Source organism: Apteryx mantelli, chromosome 3 (genome assembly GCF_036417845.1).
Source record: "Apteryx mantelli isolate bAptMan1 chromosome 3, bAptMan1.hap1, whole genome shotgun sequence".
Classification (NCBI taxonomy): domain Eukaryota; kingdom Metazoa; phylum Chordata; class Aves; order Apterygiformes; family Apterygidae; genus Apteryx; species Apteryx mantelli.
Genome location: NC_089980.1, coordinates 20,388,327 through 20,414,457, shown reverse-complemented (window position 1 = coordinate 20,414,457; position 26,131 = coordinate 20,388,327). Strand labels below are relative to the sequence as shown.

The window sequence follows — 26,131 nt, the reverse complement described above, 5'->3', positions numbered from 1 at the left end:
CAAAAGCCTGTGGGATTCTTGTTCCAGAGTTGACCAGGGCTGAACTATTTCTGTTATCTGCTTCAGCTGAGAAACTGAAGCCTTTCAGATACAGGGAGGACTTGGTACCCACAACCACATAATCGTAGAAAAATTTGGCTTGGAGGGGACATCTGGAGTTTTCTGGACCAACCTCTTGCTCAGAAAAGGCCAATTTCAAAGGTAGATCAGGTTGCTCAGGGCTTGTCTAGTCTAGTCAAGTTTTGAATATCTCCAAGGATGGAGACCCCACAGCCTCTCTGGGCTCCTGTTCCAATGTTTGACCACCTTCAGGGATAAATATTTTTTCCTAATACCTAAACAAAATTTCTCTTGTTCCACCTTGTGTCAGTTGGCCTTCATTCTTCCACTGTGCACCTCTAAGAAGGTGTTTAGCTCTGTCTTCTCTTTAACTCCTCATCAGGTAGCTGGAGACAGCAGTTAGATCCTTCCTTTGCCTTCCCTTCTCCAGGCTGAACAAGCCCAGCTATCTCAGCCTCTCTTTGTATACCATGTTCTCCAGGCCCCATCCTGGTGGTCTCCTCTGGACTCGCTTCAACATGTTGATGTTTTTCTTATACTGAGGAGCCCCAAACCAGTATCCAGATCTGACCTTACCAAGGCCAAATAAAGAGGAAGAATTGCTTCCCTCAACCTGCTGGCTGCACTCTTGCTAATGCAACCTATTACAAGGTTGGACTTTATTGATACAAAGGTGCACTGCTGAATCATGGTCAACTTGCTCTACATCAGGACCCTGGGGTCCTTTTCTGTAGAGCTTTTTCCAAAAATATGTGATATTAAGGCAGCTAGAGGGAAAGGCAAGGAGGAAAAATGTCTAGTTGCAGGCTACATCCAAAAAATCTGAAAGGAGGAAACAGAGGTGTGGTGGGTATACACTGTTACAACAGACCACAGCAATGTGTGGTTTGCCAGGTTCTGGCTGGCAGGATAGCCTGGCAGACAGTGCTTGGTGTTATTTCTGAAACAACTGTCCCAGCACGTGCAGCTCCTGCAGGTTTGTGATTCAGTAAATCCTGTGGTCTGAGGCTGTTAGCCCAACAGGGCTGACAGAGTCCCCAGTGGCTGCCGTTGTGGGCTCCTTGTATTCTCCGAGAATAGCTAAACCAGTAGGAGTTCAGCCAGTAGCCCTGAACAAGGAACTGTTTCAGCTAAGACAACATCTGTTAGGGCCTGGGGAAAGCTGAACACACTTGTGCCTTGCAGTTCTGCAGCAGTCAGCATGGCCTGTGCACTGTCAGTCTTTCTGTGGAAAGGACGAATGTCCCTTTCTTTTAAGGAAGGACGATGCACATTGTGCCTGCTCCAGTCTCAGCCCTCTGAGGCCCTGGTTACCCTGCTGAGTGCTCGAGTTGAACAGAGATATTCTTTTAAGATGGTCACCTGCCCTATTGTGTCCTTCCCAAAGGACTTGCATGTTCTAACTGGCATCCTCCCTTCCCAGTTTGTGCCGCTGCAGACGTTGCTGAAGTTCATGGTTGATATCGCCCTGGGGATGGAGTATCTGAGCAGTCGGCATTTTCTCCACAGGGATTTGGCAGCTCGAAACTGCATGTGAGTTTGTTTTCCTCCGTTTCATCATGGATGGATGAACAACAGTGGAGACCCTGTGGTTTTATACCACTTGGAATGAACATTCAGCTGGGGTTTCCTTAAATAAAATCTCCCTTGGTCTTGAGAGACATGGAAAAATAACTCAATCTGAGGTTTCTAATTCAGAATTTGGTTTGTCAAACTTTTTCTTTTTTGTTGTCATTTTTTAAGCTGTAGAAAGCAGTGAGAGGGAGAGATGGTCACATACAATGTGTTCCAAGGGCTCACCTGTTGGAGACATGCGCATCAGTCTTTTTGTTTGCAGACTTTGCCTCTCCAAGGCTTTCTAACGCTATTTCTGCCTGACAGGTTACGGGATGACATGACAGTGTGCGTGGCAGACTTCGGTTTGTCTAAGAAGATTTACAGTGGCGATTACTATCGTCAGGGCCGAATAGCTAAAATGCCAGTGAAGTGGATTGCAATAGAGTCTCTGGCCGACCGCGTCTACACCACCAAGAGTGACGTGGTAGGTAAACACGGTTGGTCATACAAAAAGCAGGGGCTGATAGTTGGAGGACTGATCCTGAGGGTCTCTGGTTTGAGTTGTTCACGTTTGCAGCAGTTCATTATGGTTGTTTGTGTACCCTATAAATGCAAAAGCCGGAGGAACAGGAGGGTATCAATAACAACACGCACTGACCTTTCGTTGCCTGCACAATATCCTGGAATAGGTTTATTGAGTGGGCTGCTGGGCTATTCTGTGCCACTGCTTATTTCCAAATTTGGGGAAGGCAGGGTTGGAGATACAACTATTAGCATTGTGCAGAAGCCCAGTGGACATTAGGAAATGACCTTTCCCGATGAAAAGACTCATTCATTCCTCCTGGAAATGTCCTTTCAACATGCTTTCCCTTTGTTCTTGCAGTGGGCATTTGGCATTACCATGTGGGAGATAGCAACGCGAGGGATGACGCCGTATCCAGGAGTGCAGAACCATGAGATCTATGAGTACCTCTTCCACGGGCACCGACTCAAAAAACCTGAGGACTGCTTAGATGAACTGTGAGTATTTCTCTCTACTCCTGCCTCTAGACTGCAGTGCAGCCTGTTTGCTCGCTGCCTAGTTGTGGAATTAACCTGTGTATTGCTTATCCTAGGCTGAGATTGTTTTTCTGGGGTGTTACTCATCATGCTCTTCCCTTTGCGGTTCTCGGTTCTTAATATCCTTTTTTGTAAGGACACAACAACTAACTCACGTTGTGGATTTGTGGCTTAGCACCATATTTGGCTGAAAAGCCCTCAAAGCTGTGCCTGATGGTGGAATTAAAGAGTGTTTCTTTATGACCATATTCATAGCTGTTGCTAACCTCTCTCTCTATGTGGAATAAGAAAAGTCTGTACCAGAGGGGGAGTTACCTTCCATTTCACCCTAGAAGGGTTCTCTCTTGAGTTCTCTGACAGTTCCCAAAACAAAAGTTGTTAAAGAATGAATTTTTAAAATGGCAAGGACTTAACCTTCTCTGCTTTGTGGTGTTGACAGGCAGAGAGCTAACAGGAACACACAGGTTTGTGCTCAGAAGAAAGCTGACCAGAATAACAGTTTGGGTCAAATTTTAAATGAAAATATCACAGAAAGAAAAAATTCAAAACCTTTAAAAATTTTCATAATCCCTTGAGTTTCAAATGGCCTAATAAGAGCCAGATCCCAGAGCAGAGCAGAATATAACTCAGGGATAAAAAAAGCATCTTTTTAATTCCAAGCAAACTGTTACACAGAAATCCCAGTGAAAATCCCCAAAGAAAGCAAGGTGTTTACAAGGTTTGTACAGAAGGCTGTTGAGCTGGGCTATTTGCGGCATGGTGACATGGGGTGGTGGGAAGTGCCAGAGATCACCTAGCTTGGTCCTAGGCTGCGAAGATAGGAGCAGTTTGCCATTTGTGGTGAAGGGATCAGACTTTTTTTTTCTTTTTTCCAAAGATAGTATATATTTTGACCAAAAGGTCTTGGCTGGTGATGCTGTTCTCACCCTGCAAGTTGCACTGGGTCCTTCTGTTCTTAAAATCAGTGAATCTGGAGAAGGGAAATGACCACATTAGAAACCTCAAAACATCTGTGTTTCTGAGCAGCTCAGAGAGGGCTCTCGTTTAAAGTTGGATGAGCTGCCTTTAGTCCCTGAGTTATTCTCAAGTGCCATTATAGCTGAAAATGCTTAAACCCCGCCATGGCCAAGAGTTGCAAATAGAAAACTGTTAAATAAGCAAAGCCAATAGGAGTTGCACAATGATGCTTCAAAGGTCCCTATCCAAGACAGTAGCCAAAAGCCTATGCAGTCCCATACGAAAGAGTGCACTTGTTGCAGGTTTGAGGTCCTTCCTCCTTCATAGCCACCCACCTGACCTAAGAGCACAGGGCAGATCTCCAAGGCAGGCACGGCACATGGTGAGTGCCAGCACAGCCCATGGGGAGAGGTTTGCAGCTGTGTCCTGCAGCTCTCCTCCTCTCCCTATGCACAGCTGTAGCACGTTTGCTGCGTGAACCACATGGAAAGTTTCACTTTCCCAGGGGGACTACTGGCAAGCAATTATACTCAGAGCTGTTACTCAAGCCCTGGAGCTTGGGGTGTTTGAAAGGCCTTTCCTTGAAGTAAGCAGCAAACAGACCTTTATTGGATCCAGTCTGCTGGATGGCAGATGAGATGGTGCGCGTCCAGCAGTTAAATGCTTTCAAAGGAGTGCTGTGAATTTCCAGTTTGCCCTGACATCCCAAGCGAGAGCAGGCACCTGAAGAAAGAGTAAGAGAGTGACTCAGTTTCCCAGGAGCAGAAGCTCATGGGATCTTCCTAGTGAACAGCTCCTGCAGGGCTGCAGCTTGCTGTGTCTCCTGGCCAGTCAGTAAGTGTCAGGCACTATAAGGAACTTCAGCAGCTAATCAGAGCTGCTTGGACCGATAGTCCCGTAATTGGGCAGCTGCATGTTTATGGTGACAGAACAGCCTAAGAGGAGGAGTTGGTTTTGCTTTGTTTTAAGGCATAGTAGCTCAGGGCTTTACCAGTTTTTAGCTGTCTGCGAGAAGAAGAGAAACTAGCACACGTACATCCCATAGCCTAGCGCCTGGTAATATTCTCTGTGATACCAGCTTCCTCTTCCACTTTCCAGGTACGGAATAATGTCTGCATGCTGGAGAGCTGACCCCACCGACCGACCGACGTTCTCACAGCTGAAGGTTCATCTGGAGAAGCTGCTGGAAAGCCTGCCTGCCACAGGGGGATCCAGGGATGTCATCTACATCAACACGAGCCTGCTGGAGGAGAGCCCAGACTCCACCCAGGACTCGGGGTTCCCCCAAGCAGACTCTGATTTGGACCCTGCAGACATTGCCGAGCCCTGCTGCTCCCAGGTGGAGACAGCGCTGGTGGCCGTGGACATCCACAATGATGAACGATGGGGGGCAAGGTATATCCTCAAGGGCACCAGCGAGGAGCAGCTCAGCAGCCCCGTGGAGGAGGCTTACGTACCGCTGCTGCCTGATGCAGCAGCCCCCGCAGGCCCGGCATGGTCCGAGGCAAGCACTTTGCCTGTGGGCAGCTCGCTCGCGCAGGTGCTGCCGCACGCCGACAGCTACGTGGAGGATGCTGAAGTGCTGCTGTGAAACAGGAGGCCTGTGAAAAGGGGGATGGAAATCAGCCTAGTGAGAAAGTTTCTAGTGAGAAAGACAGAGATGTTATATTTTAATAAACAATGCTCCGTTTTATTTCTTCTTGCATTATTACTTTCATATTGGAAGATGCCCCTTCCCAGGAGCTGTTTCTTGGGTTGAAGTCATGAAGTTTTATTCTTGGTTGGTAATTAAATGCTAGAGCTGTTTTTTCTGTGTTTGGGAGGCTTCTGGTATTTAAACTCTCAGGGCTCACGTCAGAGGCAGCCCCTCTTCCCCCACCATGGTGGAGACGGACTGATGGCAGGGGCTACCTGGTATGGAGGTGTGCGGGGAAACAGCTGTGCTTACGGGTCCCCCGGTGCCAGGAGAAGGTGTGGGAGAAAGCCCAGCCTGCCTTTCAGAGTGCACTTTGGCTGAGGACATAGACTCTTGGTGACTTTAGGAGGTTTGGGCTCTGCTTCCCTCCAGGCCTCAAGCGGGGGTCCCGCGTGGGACAGATCTCAGGGCTGCATCATCCCCAGACAGATGGACGGTTCCTGGTGCATCAGTGTTGTGGGGATGCCAGGACAGGGGAGGGCACCAGGCCAGCTGGACCTGGACAGAGCTGTTTTCTGGTTAAAGCTGTGGCCACTTCTTCAGCCACTGCAGCTTAGAGCAGGCTGCAGTGGAGAGATGGCTTTTTGGGTTAACAGCACATGGCTTTGCAAGCATGACCAGCCCCTGGTGGTGCATTTTCCCTTGGGCTGCACAAGCTGGTCAGTGGACAACTGCCCTGTGCCTGCACCCAGATTTTTGTGGGAGCCACAGAGCCAGCCTTGGGTGTCTGTCTTCTCCCTTTTCCAGCATTCGTTATCTTGGCATTCGCGTTTCCTGCATGTTCAGAATCAAAAAGCCTGCTCCAGTTTCAAGGAAAAAATAATGACAGTTTGGGGTTTCCCATGGAGATGGGTGAAAGGGAGGGTGTGATTTCGGAGCAGGGAGGGTTGCTTATTTGGAAACTGCAGTTCCCAGTTCATGCTTGGTTCAGTGGGGAGTTACCGGATCTCTGTTTAAGTGGAGAGCTGGGGGTCAAGGCTGAAATATCTGCACAGTGCTATCTGAGGTGCCACAGGAATCAGAGGTGGTAAATGTTGGCTTTTTCAGTGGGAAACATTGTGGATGGTAGGAGAACCTGATATACAGCCCACTGGGGCATTTCATGCTGAGAAACATCCCAGTTGAAAATTGCAAGCAGATCCCAAACAGGAACTCTGGGTGCTTCAACATCCCCTTCTGCCAGACAGCCGGTTTCAGTCTGTCCCCACAGCATCACTGCTCACATGGAGGCACCAGCTCTGATAGCTGCTCAGGGAGAGCTGGGGAGATGGGGACCAGCCCTGGGGTGCCAGGGTGTCCCTGCAAGCTCCTCTAGGGCATCTCCTGGGAATATGCAGAGAAACTGATGAATCTTGGTGCAATAATGGGGAAGAAAGAAGCTCTAAGAGGGGAGGTTTCCAGCAGGGATGGACTACCTTCTCCTTCAAGTTCCCCCTGCTTATGTTTTGCCCCCGAAACTCTCCCTGCTGTCCTCCCCTCTGGATGCCAGTCAGTGGGCTGGTGGTACCGGGTGTGGGGGGAAGGGCACCCCATGGTGCTGGCTCACCCGTGCTGCACCCTGTTTGCTCAGAGGTGATCCAGGTCCTGCCTTCTCCCCCAGTTTGGTGGCTCCACCAGCCTCGCAGGCTGTCACAGAGCACAGCCACTGCGGGAAGGGCTGGCAGGCCCCATGGGGTGAAAAAGGAGCGGAGTTTGCTCAGCATGGAAGCAAAAGGAGCCTGATTCCGGGAGGTGCATCGTCAGCCATGTGGTTCCCCTTTCGACAGGGGTTTCATCTGTGAAATGTTCTTGTTTCATTCCAGAGGGCGTGGGATGGCTTGGCTCTTCTGAGCAGCCTGGTGCTTATATTTCTCTTCTGTTTGGGGGGATTTCCACTTTTCCCATAGCATGGGCTGCTTTATAGCAACCCACTGCAGGGTGGAGAGACGTCTTAGCCTTTTGCCCCCCTCTGCTCTGCGCGGGCGGTTAATCAGCCCTAAACGCCATGGCAGTCGTTTTGTCAGGTTGCCACGCTGCAGTTGCAGAGACATGGGGTATGTGCCATGGGACTTGTCTGACAAGTCCCTGTCCCCTGGGTGCCCAGAGCTCTTCGAAGCATCAATAACCACTTCTGGAGGGGACATCCACTGCAGCAGGTCTTCAGTTTAGGGGCTCCTGGAGGTATCACACATCTACCCTCCTTACACCTTGCTCTGACCGATTGTGCCCCAGAATAGCTGAACTACGGTGCAGTCAGTTGAGGTCCCTCCAGTCCTGTGTAAGCAAACCCCCAGGCCTTGGGCATGTCAGCCTGAGGGCAGGCAGTTCTCCATACCCTGCAAGCAAACATGCAGGCTCTGGCCCTGGCAGAGTCCCGGCTGTCTTGGAGGGCTTGCGTGCACCAGGAGCACCATCTGCTGGTGTCTCCTTAGGCATGTGGACAGCAGACAGCACTGGGTTGCTGCTCATCACCTCTGAGCTGAGCACAGAGGGAGGCCATGGGCCCTCCGCCAGGGCTGGGAGGTTTAGCTCACACTGCAGTGTCCTGACGAGCTGGGACGGGATGAAGATGTATGAGATGTGTTTCTCCCCTGTCTCTCCCAGGGAGAAGGAGGTGCCTGGGGCTGCAGGAGCCAAGACAAGTCATTGATCACAGGTCCCACTGGAGCCTGGGATTTGGGACAGGACGTCCAAGGGTATCATGTTCCCTGGAAAGATGTGCTGACCCTGGGGCAGACACTGGGCTGGAGAGGGCTGGAGAGCTATCTCAGCAGCTTGTGGTCAAAGCAGGGGAGAGAGAAAAAGGTGCTTCTCCCACTGCCATCATCCAGGACATAGACTTAACTTGGGCCATGCGCAGGCCTTACTGCCCTGCAGTTCCTCCTTCAGTGTCAGAAGAAAATGAAAGGAGGAATTAGCAGATTGTCGGGATGAACATCCCTCATTTCCAGCTTTCATTTCTTTGCCTTGCCCAGTAGATGGTGCAGGGACCCAGCACAAACCAGCCGCTCGGCATCGGGCTGTCTCCCACAGACATCTGTGTGGAGCTTTGATTTCCTAACACTGTGCCTAAAGGCTTAACAGGTGGTACGGACTAGAGAAACACAGGCTTGCGCTGGGGAGGAGATGCTGCTGTCCAGGAACCAGGTCAAGGAACAGGCCCAGCCATAGCCAAAGCATGGAGCTGACAGCTGAACGCAACCTGACGTATGCCTGCTTGGGACTCGCCTCATCTCAGCACACCAGCAACGAAAAGCAGCCAAAGAAACAGCCCGTTGGACCTTTCTGCAACAAAACCCTGTAGAAGAACATTGTGTCAGGTGCATTTGAGCCCACACAGCTGCTTCCCACAGCAGTGTGCAAGTCTGACTGTGTGAGCTTCATAAAAGCCTGTGATCAGGGGCACACTGACACATGCTTTTTGAAGCCAATAAAGATAGCTAATAAGATACCTTATGAAATAAAAGAGCTGATAAGATGAAGCTAATAAGGTAGCAAATGCTGATAGCTCACGCGATTAACCAAAGTCTCTCCTCACTCCTAGTTAAAACATTCATACATAGTTATTGCAAAGCAGAAACTGCCCAGACACAGAAAGAGGAGTATGATGGTTCAGACTGGGTCTTCATCCTGTTTTTCTCTTGCTGAGCTGGCAGGTACAGCTTGGCTTTAGCTCACCGGGAACGGTGGATAGGCTCCTGCTTCCAGTCCCTGTGCTGTTGGTGACTGCGCTTAAACGCAGCTGGGGTGCCTGGAACGAGCTGTACCAGTGGAGTTGGATCGTGGTATCACATCCTTGCCCAGTGCTGGGACAATTTAGCTAGTAATGAGGGTTTGGGGGACTGTGGCCAGGTGGCCAGGAGTGGGGGGACAGGCCAAGCGTTGCATGGGCTCCGTCACCAGCGCCGGGGCAGGGGAGCATGCCCGCTGCTGCCAGCTCCCCCCACGCTGGGGTCCTGGGGCTGGGTGACAAGAGGGAAGAGCAGCCCATGGAGGAGAGCCCAGCAGAGCTTTCTCACCCGTCTGCAGCTGGTTATCGCCCAAGGAGATCCACGGGTCCAGGGAGGGAGGATGCAGATGGCTACTGCTCCCAAGCTGCCCCCCCCCCCATGCAAACAGGCAGTGACCCTCTTCTTCCCCGGGGCGGAGGAAGCACAGTCCTCCCCATCGGAGGGCAAATGCAAATCCCTGCAATATCCCACTGGGGCAGACTCACTGCTGCGGGGCTTGCCAGGGAGCTGGCACATTGCTGAGCACGAGGAGCAGCCCACCGGGCTAGCAAACGCTCGGGGACCAGCGTGCATGGCTAGGCAGAGCCCGGCTCCTCCGGCAGCCTCCTGCGACTCCTGCTGCCGTGCACGGAGCGCAGGGCTTGTGTGGGAGGGATAACTCATCCCAGAGCCGGAGCCAGAGGTGTCGGACGGAAAGAGCTCGCCACAGGGACGGAGGCAAACTCCACTGCCAGTGCCGCCTTCCTGGAATCGCCGGGGACATCCAGGAGGTGGGAAACATTTTGAGAGGAGAGCTTTATTCCCCCAGCGGGATCATGACTTGGGGGTTTCGGTACAGCGTCTTTCTGTTGCTGTGCCTCGCAGCATGCCAGGAGGCGCGGGCTTCCCAGGTGAGCATCGCGGCCGGGCTGGGATGGGGGAAGGAGGATGCGGGGCCCCTCTCTTGCAAAAACAGCATAGCACTGACCATTGGGGATGTTTGCAGGAAAATCACGGGGCTGAGTGGGGGCAGAGTGGATATGACCATTTTTCTGCACTGCTGCTCTTTCTCCTGGCTCTCATGTTTTCCAAGACCCATGTGTGTCGCCAAGCTACCCGTCTTAGAAATGCTTTCTGGAGCTTTTTTGTTTTCTTCTTTTTCCTGACTCCCATCTTTCCAAAGCAGGAATTTGGGGGGGAAAAAAGCCTTCTGGATTTCTCCACCTCCCTCTTGAAATCTTCTCCTCAAGTTCACACAGTTCAAGATGTGAATATATGTTTCAGGCTCTGTAAAATTCACTCCACCTGTGTCCCTAACAAATGGGTCAGGGCTCTTCCTCTGCTCTCGCATCCCCAGACCAGACGTTCCCCTGGGAAAGTCGGGGCAAGATTTCAGCCCCAGCACCTCTCCCCTCTGCTTTGTAGCCCAGCTGCACCAGAGTTTTGAAGGAGTCACCAGGCTGCGAGCGCAGAAGGTGTCAGTGAGGATGTTATCGTTATAGAGCGTGGTTTCCGTAGGGCTTCTGGTTGAGTCCAGTCCCCACAAACGCCCATTAAATCATGACCAAGCACACAAGAAACAGAGAATGCAACCATTTTAATGGGAGAGCCAGTGTTTGTAACGGTTAAACATCCTCGCAGGCAGTCAGTAAGCGCCCTGAAACCAGACCACGATCAGACGCCGTGGAGAGCTGCTACCTTGCATCTGTCCTCCAAGCACGCAGTGGGGTGAAGCAGTGGCTGCAAGGCTATTTGCTGGCCCAGGGGGGATGGTTGGAGTCAGGCCTCCTGGGTGATGCTTCGGGAGTTATCCATGAGGGATCTTTAATAAACCAATGAACAGGCAGAGGGGTAGAGGAAGGGAGATGATGGAAATTTTCCTCCTGGGAGAAGGCATGGCCAAGGGTAAGTGTCCAGCGATACTACTGGTAGGGGTACGGAGGGCACAGACAGACTCAAAGCAGGTAAAACTTGCCAAGATTTCTCCTTCTTTTGTTAAAGTAACTAATTTCTCCTTTTTTTTTTTTTTTCAGTGTTTCTGTGACACAGGGCAGTTTGGGGTGGAAATGGCCTTGCAGTGGGAGGGTGGTGAGCAGGTCAGGGACCGTGGGAGGTGAGCGAGGCCATTAGGTTGTTCATTCATGAGTCAGGATCAGACCGTTCTAGTGTTAGCAATCACAGGGGCATGCAGTTTGGAGATCTGCCTTTTTTTTCTCTGTAGACCCTCAATAGTTACTTGCAAAGGCGCTTATCCACACTCCATGCACCGGACTAGCAAGAGGGCCTGGAGGCCGACAGCCCTCCCTTTGCAAGGGCTCAGGCCAGGCAGGAGCGCTTAGCACAAGCCTTTGTCCCCAGCAACTGGATGAAGGGATTCAGAGCCCCCCTGTTTCCTCCAGCTGCTTTGCCTTTGCCTGCTTTGCCCAGCAGGCACATGGACCAAGTCAGAGCCAAGACTCTGATGGTGTGGGCTTCCCTGGGCACGCTTCCTTGTTGAAGAGAAAAGCTTTGTATAGGATGGAGATGAAGTTCTGCAAATCTTTGAGGTGCAGAAATGACTTTGCTTTGCTCAGCTCTTAGTCTTTTTTTTTTTTTTTTTGGTTTTAAGTCAATTCTGCAGGAAACCTATAATAAAGATGCCCGTCTCCTGAATGAGTCAGTCCCTTGGTAGTTATTAGTTTGCAGGCAAAAGTCCCACAAGTGTTTCTGGCCCCAGAAAAACTCACAAGACATCTGTTTTCCTATTATTTTGTAATATGGAAGTGGGACATAGACCTAGTTCCAGCAGGACTAAACATGAGTTATGGCATCTCTCCCAGGACTAACAAAGTGATTACAGCCCTGCTTGTAGCATTAAAGTGCTGCATTATCCTCTTAGACGTTGGAAGCAGGCTTGAGCTAAGCATTTCTCTTGCAGGCTAAAAAACTCTTTTGTCTGGTCACATGAAAAAAAAAAAAAGTCTGAGAAGATCTTTGATGCCGCAGAAATCTTGGAAAGACCATTCCCGCAGAGCCAGTACAGGCCGTTTGCAAGCAGGCTGGGTCCCAGGTCCTACTCCAGCTTCAAAGCTAGTGGAGTCATAGACCCAAATCGTGGCAGGAACCAAAAGCTCAGCAGGGTGGAGGAGGTGATGCTGCTCCTCCTTCGCAGGGCAATGCCACTGCTCCTGGGACGCCCACAGCAAGGTTGTTTTCCATGGCAGCATTGAACAGCGAGGAGCAGCTCACAAAACAGCAGATGTTGACAATGATTTGGGTCTGGCAGGTGGACTCCTGCCACAAAGCTCTCCATGACACTGCAAAGCACCCGTGCGGGTATTTGACTGAGACGGCTGCCGGCTTCTTTCCAGTGTCATTTTCACAGCGTTTGTTTGCTGGGAGGCCTTCTCCCAGACAGGGAATTTCCACTGTGCATTCTCCTTTTTGAAAGCCATCGTGCTCCTCGTGGCAGCTCTGGCACAAAGCACTTTCCAAGGACCAGCTGTGATAGCAAAGTTGCTGTTGCTCTTGCATGCAACCATCACAAGATACAAGGCCTATGGATTATGTTTGGTTGCAAGGAAAGTTAGTCCTCTGGGTCATACAGAGCAGTTCCCAGATCTGTGTAGACCATGGGGTTTTCCTTGTCCTGCCTGTCTGGAGCTCTTCTCCGAGGCTGTGAAAGAAAGAGAGGGAACAAACCCTATTCCCAACCTGTCTTTGACAGCGGCATAGGGAGATGTCTCTGCTGGAAGGTATTGGATGCGGACACCTCTAGACATGCTAAAGCAGGCAGGTCACTGCCCTGAAGGTGCCAACACCACCCTCAAAATGTTAAGAGGCCCCACCATAGTTCCCCTTAGGCCTGCATGGACACCACATGATGAGTTGGGAGAGTCATGTAGGGGTCGCTCCTGTTCAAACACTGCAGGGGGACAGGTAGGTTGGAGCAGTGGGTGGAAACCAGGAACGCAGGAGAGAGGAAGAAGGGATAAGTGCTTGGCCTATGTCCCTGCACATTTTCTACAGGGGAAGCAGTCTGGGGGCATTTGAGGCACTGGCTTTTCCTGCTGAACCAGTGGTTTCATCCTTGCAGAACTGCCTCAACAAACAGCAGCTCCTGGCCGCCATCCGCCAAATGCAGCAGCTGCTGAAGGGGCAGGAGACACGCTTCACTGAGGGCATCCGCATGATGAAGAGCCGGCTGACCACGCTGCAGAACACCGTGACCAAAGCTGCCCTGGACCCGCCTGCCGGTAAGGACACAGGCTGTCTGTGGCATCAGCTCCAGCTTGAGTGGCTCGCCGGGCACTGTCCCCTGCCTATCTGCTCTGCCCCTCTCTGGGGGCAAAACTGGGCGCAGAGCCCATCCCTTCATCCTTGGGCAGGGCTGCCCCAGGGAGGGCACCAGATAGCCCCACAGCTTGGTCCCAGATCTCACCATTGGCTGGGATCCCATGGGAAGGCAGACTCTTGCGTATTTACTGAGCACCCTGGGTCCCAGCCTGCCTGCAGTTTGGCTGTGACCAGCAGGAGCAAAGCCATGGATAGACTGTGGGTGGATGAAGCACTGAGCATCCATCCCTGCCACACATCCCTGACTGTCACCCCCCAGGTCTGCCCTGGCTAGTTGCTGGCAATGTGTTGACACTTTTCATGGGTGCAAACGGTTTCCCCAAATGCCCAGCAGTGAGTCCTCCATGCATGAAAGAGGGAAAGGATGTTTCATGTGCAGGCAGGCAAGTATGGGTCAGGTGGGTCCCCATCACTGCCCCCTTTCTGGGAATGCTGTGCATACATCTTCCTCTGCCTCCAGCCCCGTACTCATTGCTTGGTTCCTGACCCTGGGAAGCACCTTGGGATCCTGTCACTCTTGGTGGCTGTCTGTGCTGCTCAGCAAAACCACCACAAGTTATGGTCTGGGGTGGTCAGAAGTGCTGGCGTGGATCTGGAGATGTCTGTGGGGCAGGAAGAGAGGCCTGAAGAGGCAGCAGATGTCTGTAGCTTCCCTGGTGGCCAGTTTTAGGCTGCCCATGCGGATGAATTGGTGCTAAACAAAGCAGACATTCCCTGGGCTCTGTGTGCAGTCTGTGGGAAGAGATGGGCCATTCCAGGAGGGGTTTCACAGGACCTGAGTTAAGCTCCTGCTGGCTGAGCTGAGCAAAAGAGGGTCTGCTGGCTGCCCTGAGCAGAGTTTGAACATGCACATAGTTCAGTTTGCAGCCAGTGCAGCCCTTTATAAAACACCTCCAGTTGCTTTTGTAGAATCAAAGGATTACTGAGGACTGCAGGGAGCTCTGGAGGTCTCTGGTCCAACCCCATGCTCAGGGTAGGGCCAAGCAGATCAGGTAGCTCAGGGCTGTGTCCAGTTGAGGTTTGGGTATCTCCAAGGATGGAGATTCCACAGCCTCCCTGGGCCCTTGTTTCTGTGTTTGGACACCCTCATGGTGAAAATATTTCTCCTAATACCTAACTGGAGTTTTCCATCTTACAGCTTGTGCCCACTGCCCCATGCCCATCCACTGTGCACCTCTGAGAAGCATCTGCTTCCATCTCCTCTATAGCCCCCCATCAGGCAGTGGAAGATACAAAGGGATCCCTCCTTTGCCTTCCTTTCTCCAGGCTGACAAACCCGGCTCCCTCAGCCTCTCCTCCTACACTGGGTGCTCCAGTCCCCACCATCTGGGTGGCCTCCACTGGACTTGCTCCAGCGTAATGATTTTTTTGTTGGTTGGAGGCGGGGGGGAGGGGGCAGAATTGCACACAGTACTCCAGATACGGTCTCACAAGCGTGAATTGAGGGTCTTGCAACTTTTCTTTTGGGATCCCTGAACATCCTCATCCCAAAGCGCTCCCAGCTGACACTGGCATCTGGAGCATCACCACGGCTTTGCTCAGTTTGTAACTTTACAGATGCTAGTGTGTATTCTTGTGTGTCGGCAGATGACCCCTTTCCTATGCAGATTCAGATAAGGGCAGCTCTATCTCTTTCTGTAACAGGCAACACTGCCAAGGGGTTCTGGGAAGTGCTCCTTTCAAGGTTGGTATCAAGGAAGGTTGCTGGAGTTTGCTTTAAGCCTCTAAGCCTGGGAAATGGAGACAGTTCCTGAGGCAGAGCTCTCCCTGGAAACTGGGCACTAGCTCTGGGCTAAGATGCTCAAAGGTCCTGCATGCAGCTGGACCACTGCTGCTATAGGACTGATGTGCACACATGCCAAATACCACTTTTTCATTGGGATGTGCCTTGACCCAGCCTCACTGAATTCTCTTTCACTCAGAAGGCGAGCAGTAGGCCTTGGTTGTTTAAAACAATGCTCTGGTGGTACTGCGTACAAAGGGAGATGTTTCCTGTTTGAGCAAAACGGGTTCAAAAGCAGGTGAACTCTCAAACATCAACAGCAGAGAGTGCTTTAACCACAGAGCGTGAGCAGAATGACTGCTGAATTCCTCTCCTTTTCTGATAAATACTTGGCTCAAATTCAAACAACTCTCCGGACTAGTAAGATAGGCGAAGATTCAAGAGCCCTTGTTCAAGCCGCATAGTTAGCTGTAAAGCAGAGAGCTCCTGGCATGCTACTGAGGAAGAGTAGGCTGAAAAATTGCATCTGCAACAAAAGACCCACAGTTCCCCTGCCTGGATCATGAAACCTGGATGGTCAGCAAAAATCTCTCCCAGAAAGGGCAGAAACATGCTGTTGCAGAGGTAGAGATGTCTCAGTCTGGCCCACATCAGTTCAGGCAGTTGCAGGAAAAGTCATTTATGCAGTTGAGCAAAGGAGTCTCCTCTTGCATGGGAAATGAAGACATTGCTAGGGAACATGACTGGCGTGTGGTAAAAGGCTATGTTGTTTAACAGCACCCAACAGTTGTGATGACTGTGCAGGGCTCATACATGAGACCAGGAGGACAAAGCAAAGGGCACCACAGGACTCCTGGTATAGCAGCCAGACTGTGGCAGTGGCACCTTTGCAGTGTGGTGAGGAGCAAACTCCCCTCTCCCTGCTCCTTCACAGGCTGGCGCAACTCTTTGGTCTTCAAAGGACTGTGCAGATTCATGGAGAGCAGATCCACAAAGGGGTGGGTGGCTAAGGGGACCAAGAAGGGCTGCTCACTTGCACCACCTGAACAGCCACAGGGCTGCTCAGTCCTGTTCATCTCATCTTGGCTTTCTCTTCAGGCTTGGCTGTTAATGATTAACCTCTGTGTATATCTGGAAAATAATAGAAGCAGCTGTTAAAGAGGAGATCTAGTCTTGCACACTGGAGGAACTGGGTGAACTGCGGTGAAGTTAGGGACAGTCAAGATAAGCTGGTCTTATCAGAGAGCACTGACTGAACATTGCATGGGTTGTTTTCTACTGTATTTGAATGTCTAATAAACCATGTGGCCATGCCAGGACTCTAATAAAATAATTGGGCAGAATAGAAAATATTGGTCAGCAATGGGCACTGGGCCCATTTTTTGTGCTTGCTTGGTTCCTTTCTGAGAACTTGTAAAACTTGCCCCGTAACACCAGTTTCCTTGTTCAATAACAGACCTTCTAGACCGTGGTAGCGACTGTTAACCCAGCAGGTTCACAGGGACTCTCCCCACCTCCTTAGATGCTGAGATGGCAGGGCAGGTGGAAAGGGAGCAGAGTCCAGGGGGCATAGGAGAGTTGTCAAATGCCAGGGCTGTTCCATTAAAGAACAAGCCAAACCTGAGTAAGCCAGGTGGAAAGCCTCAGAAAGTGTCATGCTTTCTCTGTTAAACTGATTTAAACCCTGCCCCTGCTTCTTTCTCTTCCTCCTCCTATTCTGCGCTAGGAGTGGGGACTGTGGGTGGCCAAGGTGCAAGGACTGTGGCAAGCTCTGCTGCGGCCCTGCTTTCCCCTTCTTTGCATGTGCACTGGTGTCTCCCTGGATCTCCCCAAGGAATTATGCTTGAGGCTGAATTGGGAATGATGCTTACAAGGGCATTTGCAAATCTGGTGCTTCCTAGGCATCAGCATGTTGCCATTGCCCCCCTAGGCAATCATCTCTTAGCAGGGTAACTTTGCAGGTGGTTTTGGGACTGGTGATGGTAGATGTTACAGCTTTTGGAGGACCAGTCCATCGAAGTTTTTGTGGATAGAGAGGAAATCCAGCTCTGAACAGGGCAGAAGGTGAATAGGGAGTGCACGGATAGGTTTTCAGCACATGAACGGTTCTCACTGCAGGCTGAAGGGTTGCTCAGACCAAGAGTATTTGGTCAAGCCCTCCATCCACACGCATGCTGTCTGGGAGGCTACTGTGGAAGTTGCTCTCTGGGATATTTCAGATGTGTGTTACTGCTATGGCCAAGACCTCAGCTCTGTTCTTTCATAGCTGACAAACCACATGATAGGTGAGCAACTGCTAGCACGAAGGATACAAGCAATTCTGAGTGCAGGCTGGTTGCCCACTTTGATGGCAGAGTAGTCTCTGTGAGATAAGGTGTGTTTGCAAACAGGTGAAAGCTTTGACCTCCCGTGCTTTGGTTTATTTTCTTAAAGGTTTGCCTCCTGCAGCTCGTCTTTCGAGGTCAGATGGTGGTGTACTGGGTCCACCTGAGCAGCACTGTATTGCTGCCCCTTCCAACTCCTGGATCAGAGATTGCTTTCTGTTTTTGAGGCTGTTAGTGCTGATTGTCTCCAAATGTCACCAAATGAGGCATCTTGTCTCTCTCCCTTAGCAACTGTGCTATATTTTCCCATGTGTGCTTAGGTGTGTTCTTCAGTGGCATACAAAGCAAGGGAGCAGCTTCTCTAATCCCACCTGCTCCCCCTTGTCTTTCCAGAAGCACCTACCTGAATATTTAACCCCTCATGCTCCCCATGGTGCCTTTGCAGTGTCCTGCCCTGCCCTACAAGCTCCTGTGGATGGACAGAAGTTTGGTACGAAGTATTTGGTGGATCATGAAATCCATTTCACCTGCAACCCGGGCTTTGAGCTCCTGGGCTCCAGCACACGGATGTGCCAGGCAAACGGCAGCTGGACTGGAGAGGAACCTCAATGCAAAGGTACTTTTCAGTCTTTTTCAGTGTGGGGATGGGAGATCTCATCACCACACAGCTTCTGAAGTAGCAAGCATGCATATCTGCAGATGAGGGGACAAAAGGGTCATTTTGGGGAGCTGATCTGCTACATGTTTTTCAGCCAGTTCTTAGCATCCAGTGTGTGCACTGGCAATGCCGGCCTGGGAATCTGGCACTTACCTCCACAGCATTCAGGTTTTTGTGCTGCAAACCTTAAACACCAGCAGCCTGGGGACGGGAAACACCATTGCTTGCCTTCCGCTCTCAGCAGGTTTTATGAAATCCAGCATTTGTTGCTGAGCTTTAATGGTCTGTACTGCTCTAAAAGTCTTTCAGCATCTGCCTCCCTTTTGTACAGAGTGTATTTTGAGTGCTGGTAACAGGAGATGCTGCCCCATGCATCATATTTCTAGACAAGCACAGGATGCTTCACAGCCCAGACAATGACTGTCCCATCTGTCTTCTCTTGAATTGGAATGTTTTTCACTTTTGGTGCCGAGAGCTGATGATCTGAGCATAAAACAAAGCTCCAATAGACAACTTATTTCATAATAAAAATCAGTGCCTAGAAGTGGCTGGCACAGCCCATTATAATAACTCCCTTCAAATGCCTGGCCGGAAAGCTGCCTTCCCATCAGTGCATGACAGGTTCAAACTGGCAAACAGGAATGCTGGATATAATTGCCTCTGCTAAAAATATTTCCTGGGGAAAAAAATAAATATGTTAGTTAGCAGCCATTTTGGTTAGTGCATTTGCACAGAAAAGGATGGTATAGTCTTGTTTAAGAGTGCATTTTCCAAAATGACTGGACAGATTGAAGCTGAAATGTCACCTACAACACTTGTTATGTGCTGTCATGCATTTGAGTCCAAGGCAGTATGTCTGGGTCCTAATGCAGGCTCCATATGGCCATTGGTATAGTCTCTTGTCCCATCCTTCCCAAGTTGACGATAAGGTGTGACAAATCTTCCCAAACAGGTTTCTAGTTCTGGCCCCCGTTATTGCAACCAGCAATGAGATGGGCATTTTGTAGCAAGGTACTGCTCGTTCTCAGACAGCATATCGTTGGGACAGGAGGGTCATGTTGAACAGGGATCCTTTATACCTGTTTGCCTAGATCTTCCCATGGCAGCTTTTTGCCATGTCCAGCTGCAAGGGCAGGATTATTTTGGCAAGAGGGATTCCCGGGATTGATCAAAGGGATAGGTATTTCAGTTGTCCCCGAGCTGCTAGTGATAAGCTCTGGGCAGGGGATTAAATTCAGAGACTGTAAGGTCTTATGTCCTTAACCCAGTCTCCCTGTCCCTATGCTTGATTTCACCTTTTGGCTTCTCCTGCTCTCTAACTTTCCACTCAACCAAAGTCTTCAGAAAATTGGTGTGGTTCTTAGAGCTCCAGCTCCAAGGGCCTGTTGTTTCATGAGATCCTCTCTCCAACCACGGTTCTGGAGAAAAGCTAGAAATTACAGCTGAAGGCTAACCTAGAAGCTCAGTAACAAGGGATGAGGGGGAGAAGAGGGCATCAATTAATTCTCCCTTCTAAGGTGGGGAGTCATTGTCTTTAAAAACAATTTCATGAGTTTTCAGCCCCTGGAAAGGGCAGGGCTGCTTGAAAACACCTATTAATAACAAAGCCAGACCCACTTTCTTGTGCTTTGAGATCAGATGATATTGTAGCAAAGAGCATATATTTTGTAATAGTTTTTCCTCAGAGACTGCTCTCTGCGATCAGTCAGTCCCTTGTGCTCCCAGCATGTATGATGAGCCACAGATGAAGCAAGGATTGTGTGGAGGGGAATATGTTTGAGGCAGCTCTTGTTGAAATATTGGCAGTGGGTTGTAGAAACCCCCAGGAGAAATCCTGGAGATGCTCTGCCAACAGCACTGCCTGAAGCCTGTCATTCATGGGCTGCTCTGTTCTTTGTCCCATTGGAGAAGAGGGCTGTGCTTAGCTCCAGAGAGCCACTGTTGAGCATAATGTGTAGTCCATCTGACAGATATTATAACTGCTTCCACTTGATGGAGGTGGGCCTTGCAAAGACCCCCTCTTCCTCTGTCCAGGGAAGAAAGTCTTGTGCTAGGTAGGTGTCCCATGATGCCAGTGCCTTACAGGCACAGCTCTGTGTTCAGGCTCGCCTCCAAGACACGTGGCAAAAAAATGCTCTACCAAGGTCAGAGAGTGAGGGGGTGAAACAACACTTCTTGCAAGCCTAAATAAATTGTCCAGGTAACAAACTCATGAAAGGGACCTGGGCTTCATTGGATGGCCCCGGAACTGGTAGCCCTCTTCTCTAGTCATGATGAAGTGCACTGATTTTTTTGCAAGCCATTACACCAAACCATGTGCGCACATTGTGGACTGGCAACAGAACTAGCAGGCAAAGAAGTTAAGTGCTGACTATCCTCAAATCCCTCCATCATATCCAAATGTTGCACAGAGGCAGTGTTATATCAGAAACAAAAGCCCGTGTCTGAGTTTGGTGCCCGCAAGCTGAATCGTGCTGTTTGCTCTACCCAATGCCCAGGTATGGGTATGACCTTTCCTGTCTGCAACCTCCCTCCCTGTTGTAAATATCCCCCCCCCTCTCCCATTTCCCATCCCCAGTGCTAGCACGGGTCCCCAGGTGTTTGCGGGGCTGCCTGGGTGAATTGCCCCTGGGGCTGAGGGCTCATGCCGCCGTTCTCCCACACAACGCTGTCTTCCTCCAATGAAAGCATCTTGAGAGATTCTCTCTCTCTCCCCAGATGTGCCGATGGTCTGGACATGTAGGAAGAGAATAGGAAAAGCTGGAGATAGGGGTTGGGAGCCATTTAATCCTCTGGGGCTTGCTATAGCACCGAGGAAGAAAGGCTTCTTTATGAGGCTGTCAGGACGAGCGAACACTTGACTGCAAAACCCTTTGTGGCCTTCCCTTGAGGAATACTTGAGCACGTCATGGCCTCCCAACTCTTGGGACTGAGCCAAGGGACCTGTGTCTTGCGAGTGACAAGTCCAAGGCTGGAGGAGGAAGAGGGGAGCAATGCTCTTTGACTTCTCATTCAGTAACTTCACGGTCCCTTGGGCCCAGGGTATTTGGGGTATGCTTTTGATGACACACCAGCCCAGCTTGTGGCAGATGCTGGGGACTGTTCCTGTTCACAGTCTAGTTCTCTACATTTTCCCCATAAGGTATCAGTCATGGGGATACACAGTGTGTTGAACAGTTTAAAGTTGCTTTGATTTAGATTCCCAGAGAAGCTCTGCCTGGCCTGTCCCTGGAGAGGGTTCGGATTTGTTTTGTCACCGGGAAGAGTCCCTCCTCTGAGTGACCGGAGATGCTCCCACCCCTCCAACCCCATGGAAACACCAGCTCTAGCTTGAAATAACACTGACAAGCAAGTCAGGTGCCCCAGCTATGAGCCATCCCTCCAAGCTCAGACGTTGGGTTGCTTCTTCTACAAAACACAACTGGGGGAGAAGTGTCCTGCCTTAATAATTCTCCAGAGGTGATGGTGCCACTTGTAGTCCATGGAGACAAGTCCTTTCCCCTCTCTGAGACTTGCTTCTCCCATCGAACACCAAACCCACCAGGCAGGGGTGTGCAGCGTTGAGGATTTCTTAACCTCTTCTGCTTTATCTAAATCATTCCAATATTTGTCTAAGCCATCTCTCACCTCTCAGCTGAGTGGCCCTCCCAGGGTTGGCTTCTAAAAAGATATGGCTTTTTCTTGTGGCAGGTATCAGCAAGTGCTCTAGTCACCCGTGCCAGAATGGCGGGACGTGTGTGGATGGGCTGAACCAGTACAAGTGCCTCTGCCCACAGGAGTGGACCGGAGCGAACTGCCAGTATCAAACGCAGACAGGTGCGTAAGCCACTTCCCCAGGGAAGCAGAAGGGAGTGAAGCTCAGGCGTGCCTCCCAGAGCCTCTTCCCCTTGGGTATGACCCCCTGGTGCTGGTTTGCCCCGTGGTGAGGTTTCAAGGCCTCCACCCTGCTGTCCCAGCTCCGATGCTGTCCTGCCTCTTTGCGTGCAGCAGCTTCCCCAGGCATGAGGCCATTAAAAAGCACCCAAGGTCAATGCAGGCTTTGTGTGGCCTGAAAGGCAAAGGGGGATTTGAATTAGGGCACCCAGGGGAACAGGAACTGAGGTGAAAGCTCAGGTGGAAAAACAACCATGTGGATTGCAAACGAAAATGGAAGGGCTCACTCCTGAAAATGCCCTCCTTGCACATTTTGGCCCCAAATCTCATTTCAAAACCCAGTCGCCCATGCGAAGGCTGCTTGCACGAAGGAGGTGTAGCATCATGGGCAAGCTAGTGCTCGCCGCCGTGCCCTGGGTGCAGAGCTGTCCCTTTTCCCCCCAGCACCCCCCACCCGGAGCATCACCAACGACCCCGCTTTCAGTCGCAAGCCCCGGTGTGCCAAGACTGATCGGACCCAGCACTGCAGCTGCGAGGCAGGTTTCCACATGAGTGGCACGGTGGACAACGGCATGTGCCAGGGTAAGCAAGCAGTGGAGCCCGGTCACGAGTCGTCATTGCGCTGGGGATGGTTGCAGGCTGCTCACCTGGAGCATGGCACGGTTGTGTTTTCTCCCCACAGACATTGATGAGTGCGAGGTCTACAAGCTGGAGGGGGCACCTCGCCTCTGCATGCACGCCTGCATCAATGTCCCCGGCTCCTATCGCTGTGCCTGCCCCCGTGGCTACAACCTCCTCGGCGATGGGAAAAGCTGTGAAGGTGAGGTCCCCCATGAATCTCACTATATTTTTATAGACAAGTATTTTTCTAGGCTAGATGTGTGTGTGGGGGGGGGGGAAATGACAGCAGTTAAGCTTAAAACACTGGTAAATGCATCCAACACTTTGGGGCGACTTTGATAAAGAACATGAGCACCATCACAGTCATGGATCTGTCCCATCAAAACGCTTCTAGGATGCTCTCTGAGACAGCAGACAAATATATAATTGAACACCAAGAATTAGACTTGAGAGGTCAGTTCAGAGGCTGACACTCCTCTTAAAACAGGAGAGTTTATATGCAGAGGAAAACAAAAATGGCACCAGGTAGACATGGTGGCCAAAATTGCTTGCATGAAAGTATTCTGCTGAAAAATAGTTTTTGTGCTGTAAAAATGGTGAGTACTGCCCAAAAGGCAGTTCACATGAAAAAACTCATACTTTCTTTTTTTCTAAGTGGTTACCACAGTTATTGCATGGTTTGATAGCGTCTTGGTGATGCTTACAACAAATATCTTCATTAAAAGGTCCTAATTTTATTTATATATAGGTAAATACATGTAGCGTGTTTGCCTATTTTGTAAACAAAAATATAATGTGTTTCAAACAACTTAGCAGGAAGTTAGGAAAATAGGCTGTCCTGCTGCTGCGACTTTTTTCTCAGGCTCTCCTGTTAACCTCAGCTAGCCTTGGGCCAGTTAACCTGCAGGCAGAAGCAGGGGGGGAAGAGATGGGAGAGAAAAGAAGTGGCAGGAGAACATGGTTTAGGTGTTTTCAGCAAGAGTCGGTTATTTTGATCAGATTCAATCTGGTTGCTTTACAGACATAGATGAATGCGCTCTGTCCCAGAATAACTGCACAAGGGGGACCACATGCATCAACACAGGAGGGGGCTTTCAGTGTGTCAGCTCGGAGTGCCCCCAGTCCAGCGGCAACATCAGCTACGTGAAAACATCGCCCTTGTAAGTATAATGGGAAGAGAGGAGGAGCAGATCTGTGATGCTGTTTGGGCATGATGTGAAATCTGGGCCATCACATTTTTAGGTCTGGGAGCTTTGATTTGGTCATCCCTATGCTTCTCGGGGCTCACCTCAGACTTGTTTTTCCTTTCTTTATCAGCCAGTGTGAACGCAATCCCTGCCCGATGGACAGCAGAGCCTGCCACCACGCACCCAAAACCATCTCTTTCCACTACCTCCCCCTGCCATCTAACCTGATAACTCCCACCCCTCTCTTCCGCATGGCGACAGCCTCTGCCCCTGGCCGGCCGGGACCGGACAGCCTGCGCTTTGGGATTGTGGGAGGCAACAACAGAGGGCATTTTGTGATGCAGCGGTCAGACAGGCAGACCGGGGAACTGATCCTCGTGCAAAGCCTGAAGGGCCCCCAGACGATAGAAGTGGACGTGGACATGTCTGAGTACCTGGACCGTGCTTTCCAGGCAAAGCATGTGTCCAAAATCACAGTCTTTGTGTCTGCCTACGAGTTCTAGAGGAGGCAGCGGGCACCAGCCAGAAAGCCAGCAGCTCCCGGCTGGTCCTGCCCATCCACCACCCCCTCCTAGCACTCGCGAAAAAGAAATGAACTGCCGTCGTCACCCAATAACCGCCCATGCCCTGGGGCAGCACCAGCAAACAGTGAGAGGCCACAGCACTGTAACCACACAGAGAAGTACAGCCTTCAAAGCCCAGACCAAAGAGATGAGGGTACTCGAGGTGACCTCAGCATTTGGACGATCTCATAAGCCTGTTTGCTCTCACAGTGACGTTCCCTTTTCAGCATCTTCCACAACTTGCACAGCCAAAAGCACTAACCCTGGAAGCAGATGTGTAGCAGGGAAGCTCCAGACAGTAGCATATGCAGAAGCCTCTCTGCAGTTAACCAACCTCTCCTCTGGGTTAGGGTTGTTTTGTCTGAGTCTCCAGGCTGGTTTTACACCCACATACATGAAAAACAGCAAACGAAGTGTGAAAGAAATCATGTGCTCTTCAACAGCAAGCAGCTGTTCCACCGCAGAAACCTGGCGAACCCTGGGGTGGGAATAGCAGCGGGCTATCCGCTTACTGGGACACAAGAGAAAGATGTACTCACCAGGAGGAAGTGTACTGCACAGCCTGTGCCAAGCAGAATTTTATTCTCTTCCAAGGCTCACAGAGATGTCCCATAGCCTTTGTGCCTACACAGTGCAGAAAGCAGTGGATGGAAATTAAGGCCCCAATTTTCTTTTCGTACTTCCTTCTGAAAAGTAGTTAAGTTGGTGCAGGCAAGAGGAGAAAGGAGATAGCACAATAGAGCTCAGTCATAGTGGCTACTAGTCTTCATCGATCTGGCCCAGGCTTGTTCATACTGACCACAGCCTAACAAAAGCATGCCCTTTGAATGCTGAAAAACCTGCATTAGCCTTTGGGGTGTTCCAGGTGTTTCAACAAAGCGAGGTGGTTCCATTTCCCTTAGAATAGACCAGGACTGGAAAAATGCCAGTCTGGACTTACAGCCCACAGCTAAGATTTCAACATTGCATAGTGCTCAGGTCTCAGGACACTGGAGATGGCACCCAGTGAGCTGTAAGACAACATGCTGTCAGAATGTGTTTAGTATAAAGTATATTGCACTTGCAGCCCTCAGCATATGTAACAAACTCAAGAAGTCAAAATCTGTTCCAGCCTTTGCTCACAAACTATTTTCTAAATAGCAATTTCAGAGTGAGACTACATAAAAATTAAGTAGACATTTTCATGCCGTGGATAGAGGGAAGCATGTATTATCTTACAGCTCTTGAAACAAATCCTGTTTCCAGTTTCTTATAAATTCAAGGCATAACTTCAGGAGTCAGTTATCCTGAGGAGGAGTCACTGGAGAGGCAGAGGGAGGACTTTATCTGGTATGTTGTACAGAAATAGCTGGTGAGAAGTTGCTCTTCTTTTCAACTCCTCTTTCATTATGATGGTCCATGACCTTATCCCTATGATAATATATCTTGCAGTGCACCTAACTAGCTCTCAGTGTTGTCTTCAGGAAGAGGATACCACTGTCAGGCAAAAAAGGGAGTCCCAGACAGTCTGGACTTGAGTGAGCAGTTGGTATCATCACATGTGAGAAACTGTGGAACTGGAAGAAGTAGTAATTGGTGCAAGGATTGTGAGGACCTAGGGGGACAGAGCAGTGAGTAGTGCTGAGAAGGATCAGTTGCTAGATGGTGGCCTCCCAGCCCCTTCACCCTCTTCAGCTTGGAAACATGGGACCAAGTCTTGGCCGATGTTTGGAGCATTGCGAGCATGCCACAAGAAGAGAAGAGCAAATGTTCCTTGACTGGGGAATTGTTACTCTCTGGGAATTGCATATGGCTGCACAAAACCCCGTGGGTCCACTCACCCCACCTTA

At 50.5% G+C, this 26,131-nt stretch overlaps 2 protein-coding genes across 5 annotated transcripts in view; both read left to right on the top strand.

Moving 5' to 3' along the window:
• MERTK (MER proto-oncogene, tyrosine kinase) overlaps positions 1-5,326 on the top strand; it is a 28,974-nt gene extending 23,648 nt beyond the window's left edge. For all 4 annotated transcript variants that reach the window (XM_067294671.1, XM_067294672.1, XM_067294673.1 and 1 more), the window contains 4 exons: positions 1,484-1,593; positions 1,942-2,101; positions 2,501-2,637; positions 4,732-5,326. In XM_067294671.1, the coding sequence (XP_067150772.1) occupies positions 1,484-1,593; positions 1,942-2,101; positions 2,501-2,637; positions 4,732-5,224 (900 nt within the window). In that variant the 3' untranslated portion in view covers positions 5,225-5,326. The remainder of the gene's footprint in view (positions 1-1,483; positions 1,594-1,941; positions 2,102-2,500; positions 2,638-4,731) is intronic.
• A 4,473-nt stretch (positions 5,327-9,799) lies between these two features.
• FBLN7 (fibulin 7) lies at positions 9,800-24,387 on the top strand. Its single transcript, XM_013957489.2, has 8 exons — positions 9,800-9,929; positions 13,094-13,253; positions 17,846-18,016; positions 21,749-21,874; positions 22,376-22,513; positions 22,614-22,751; positions 23,574-23,712; positions 23,870-24,387. The coding sequence occupies exons 1-8, from the start codon at positions 9,855-9,857 to the stop codon at positions 24,240-24,242; spliced, it is 1,320 nt and encodes a 439-aa protein (XP_013812943.2). The 5' UTR covers positions 9,800-9,854; the 3' UTR covers positions 24,243-24,387.
• The last annotated feature ends 1,744 nt before the right edge of the window (positions 24,388-26,131 follow it).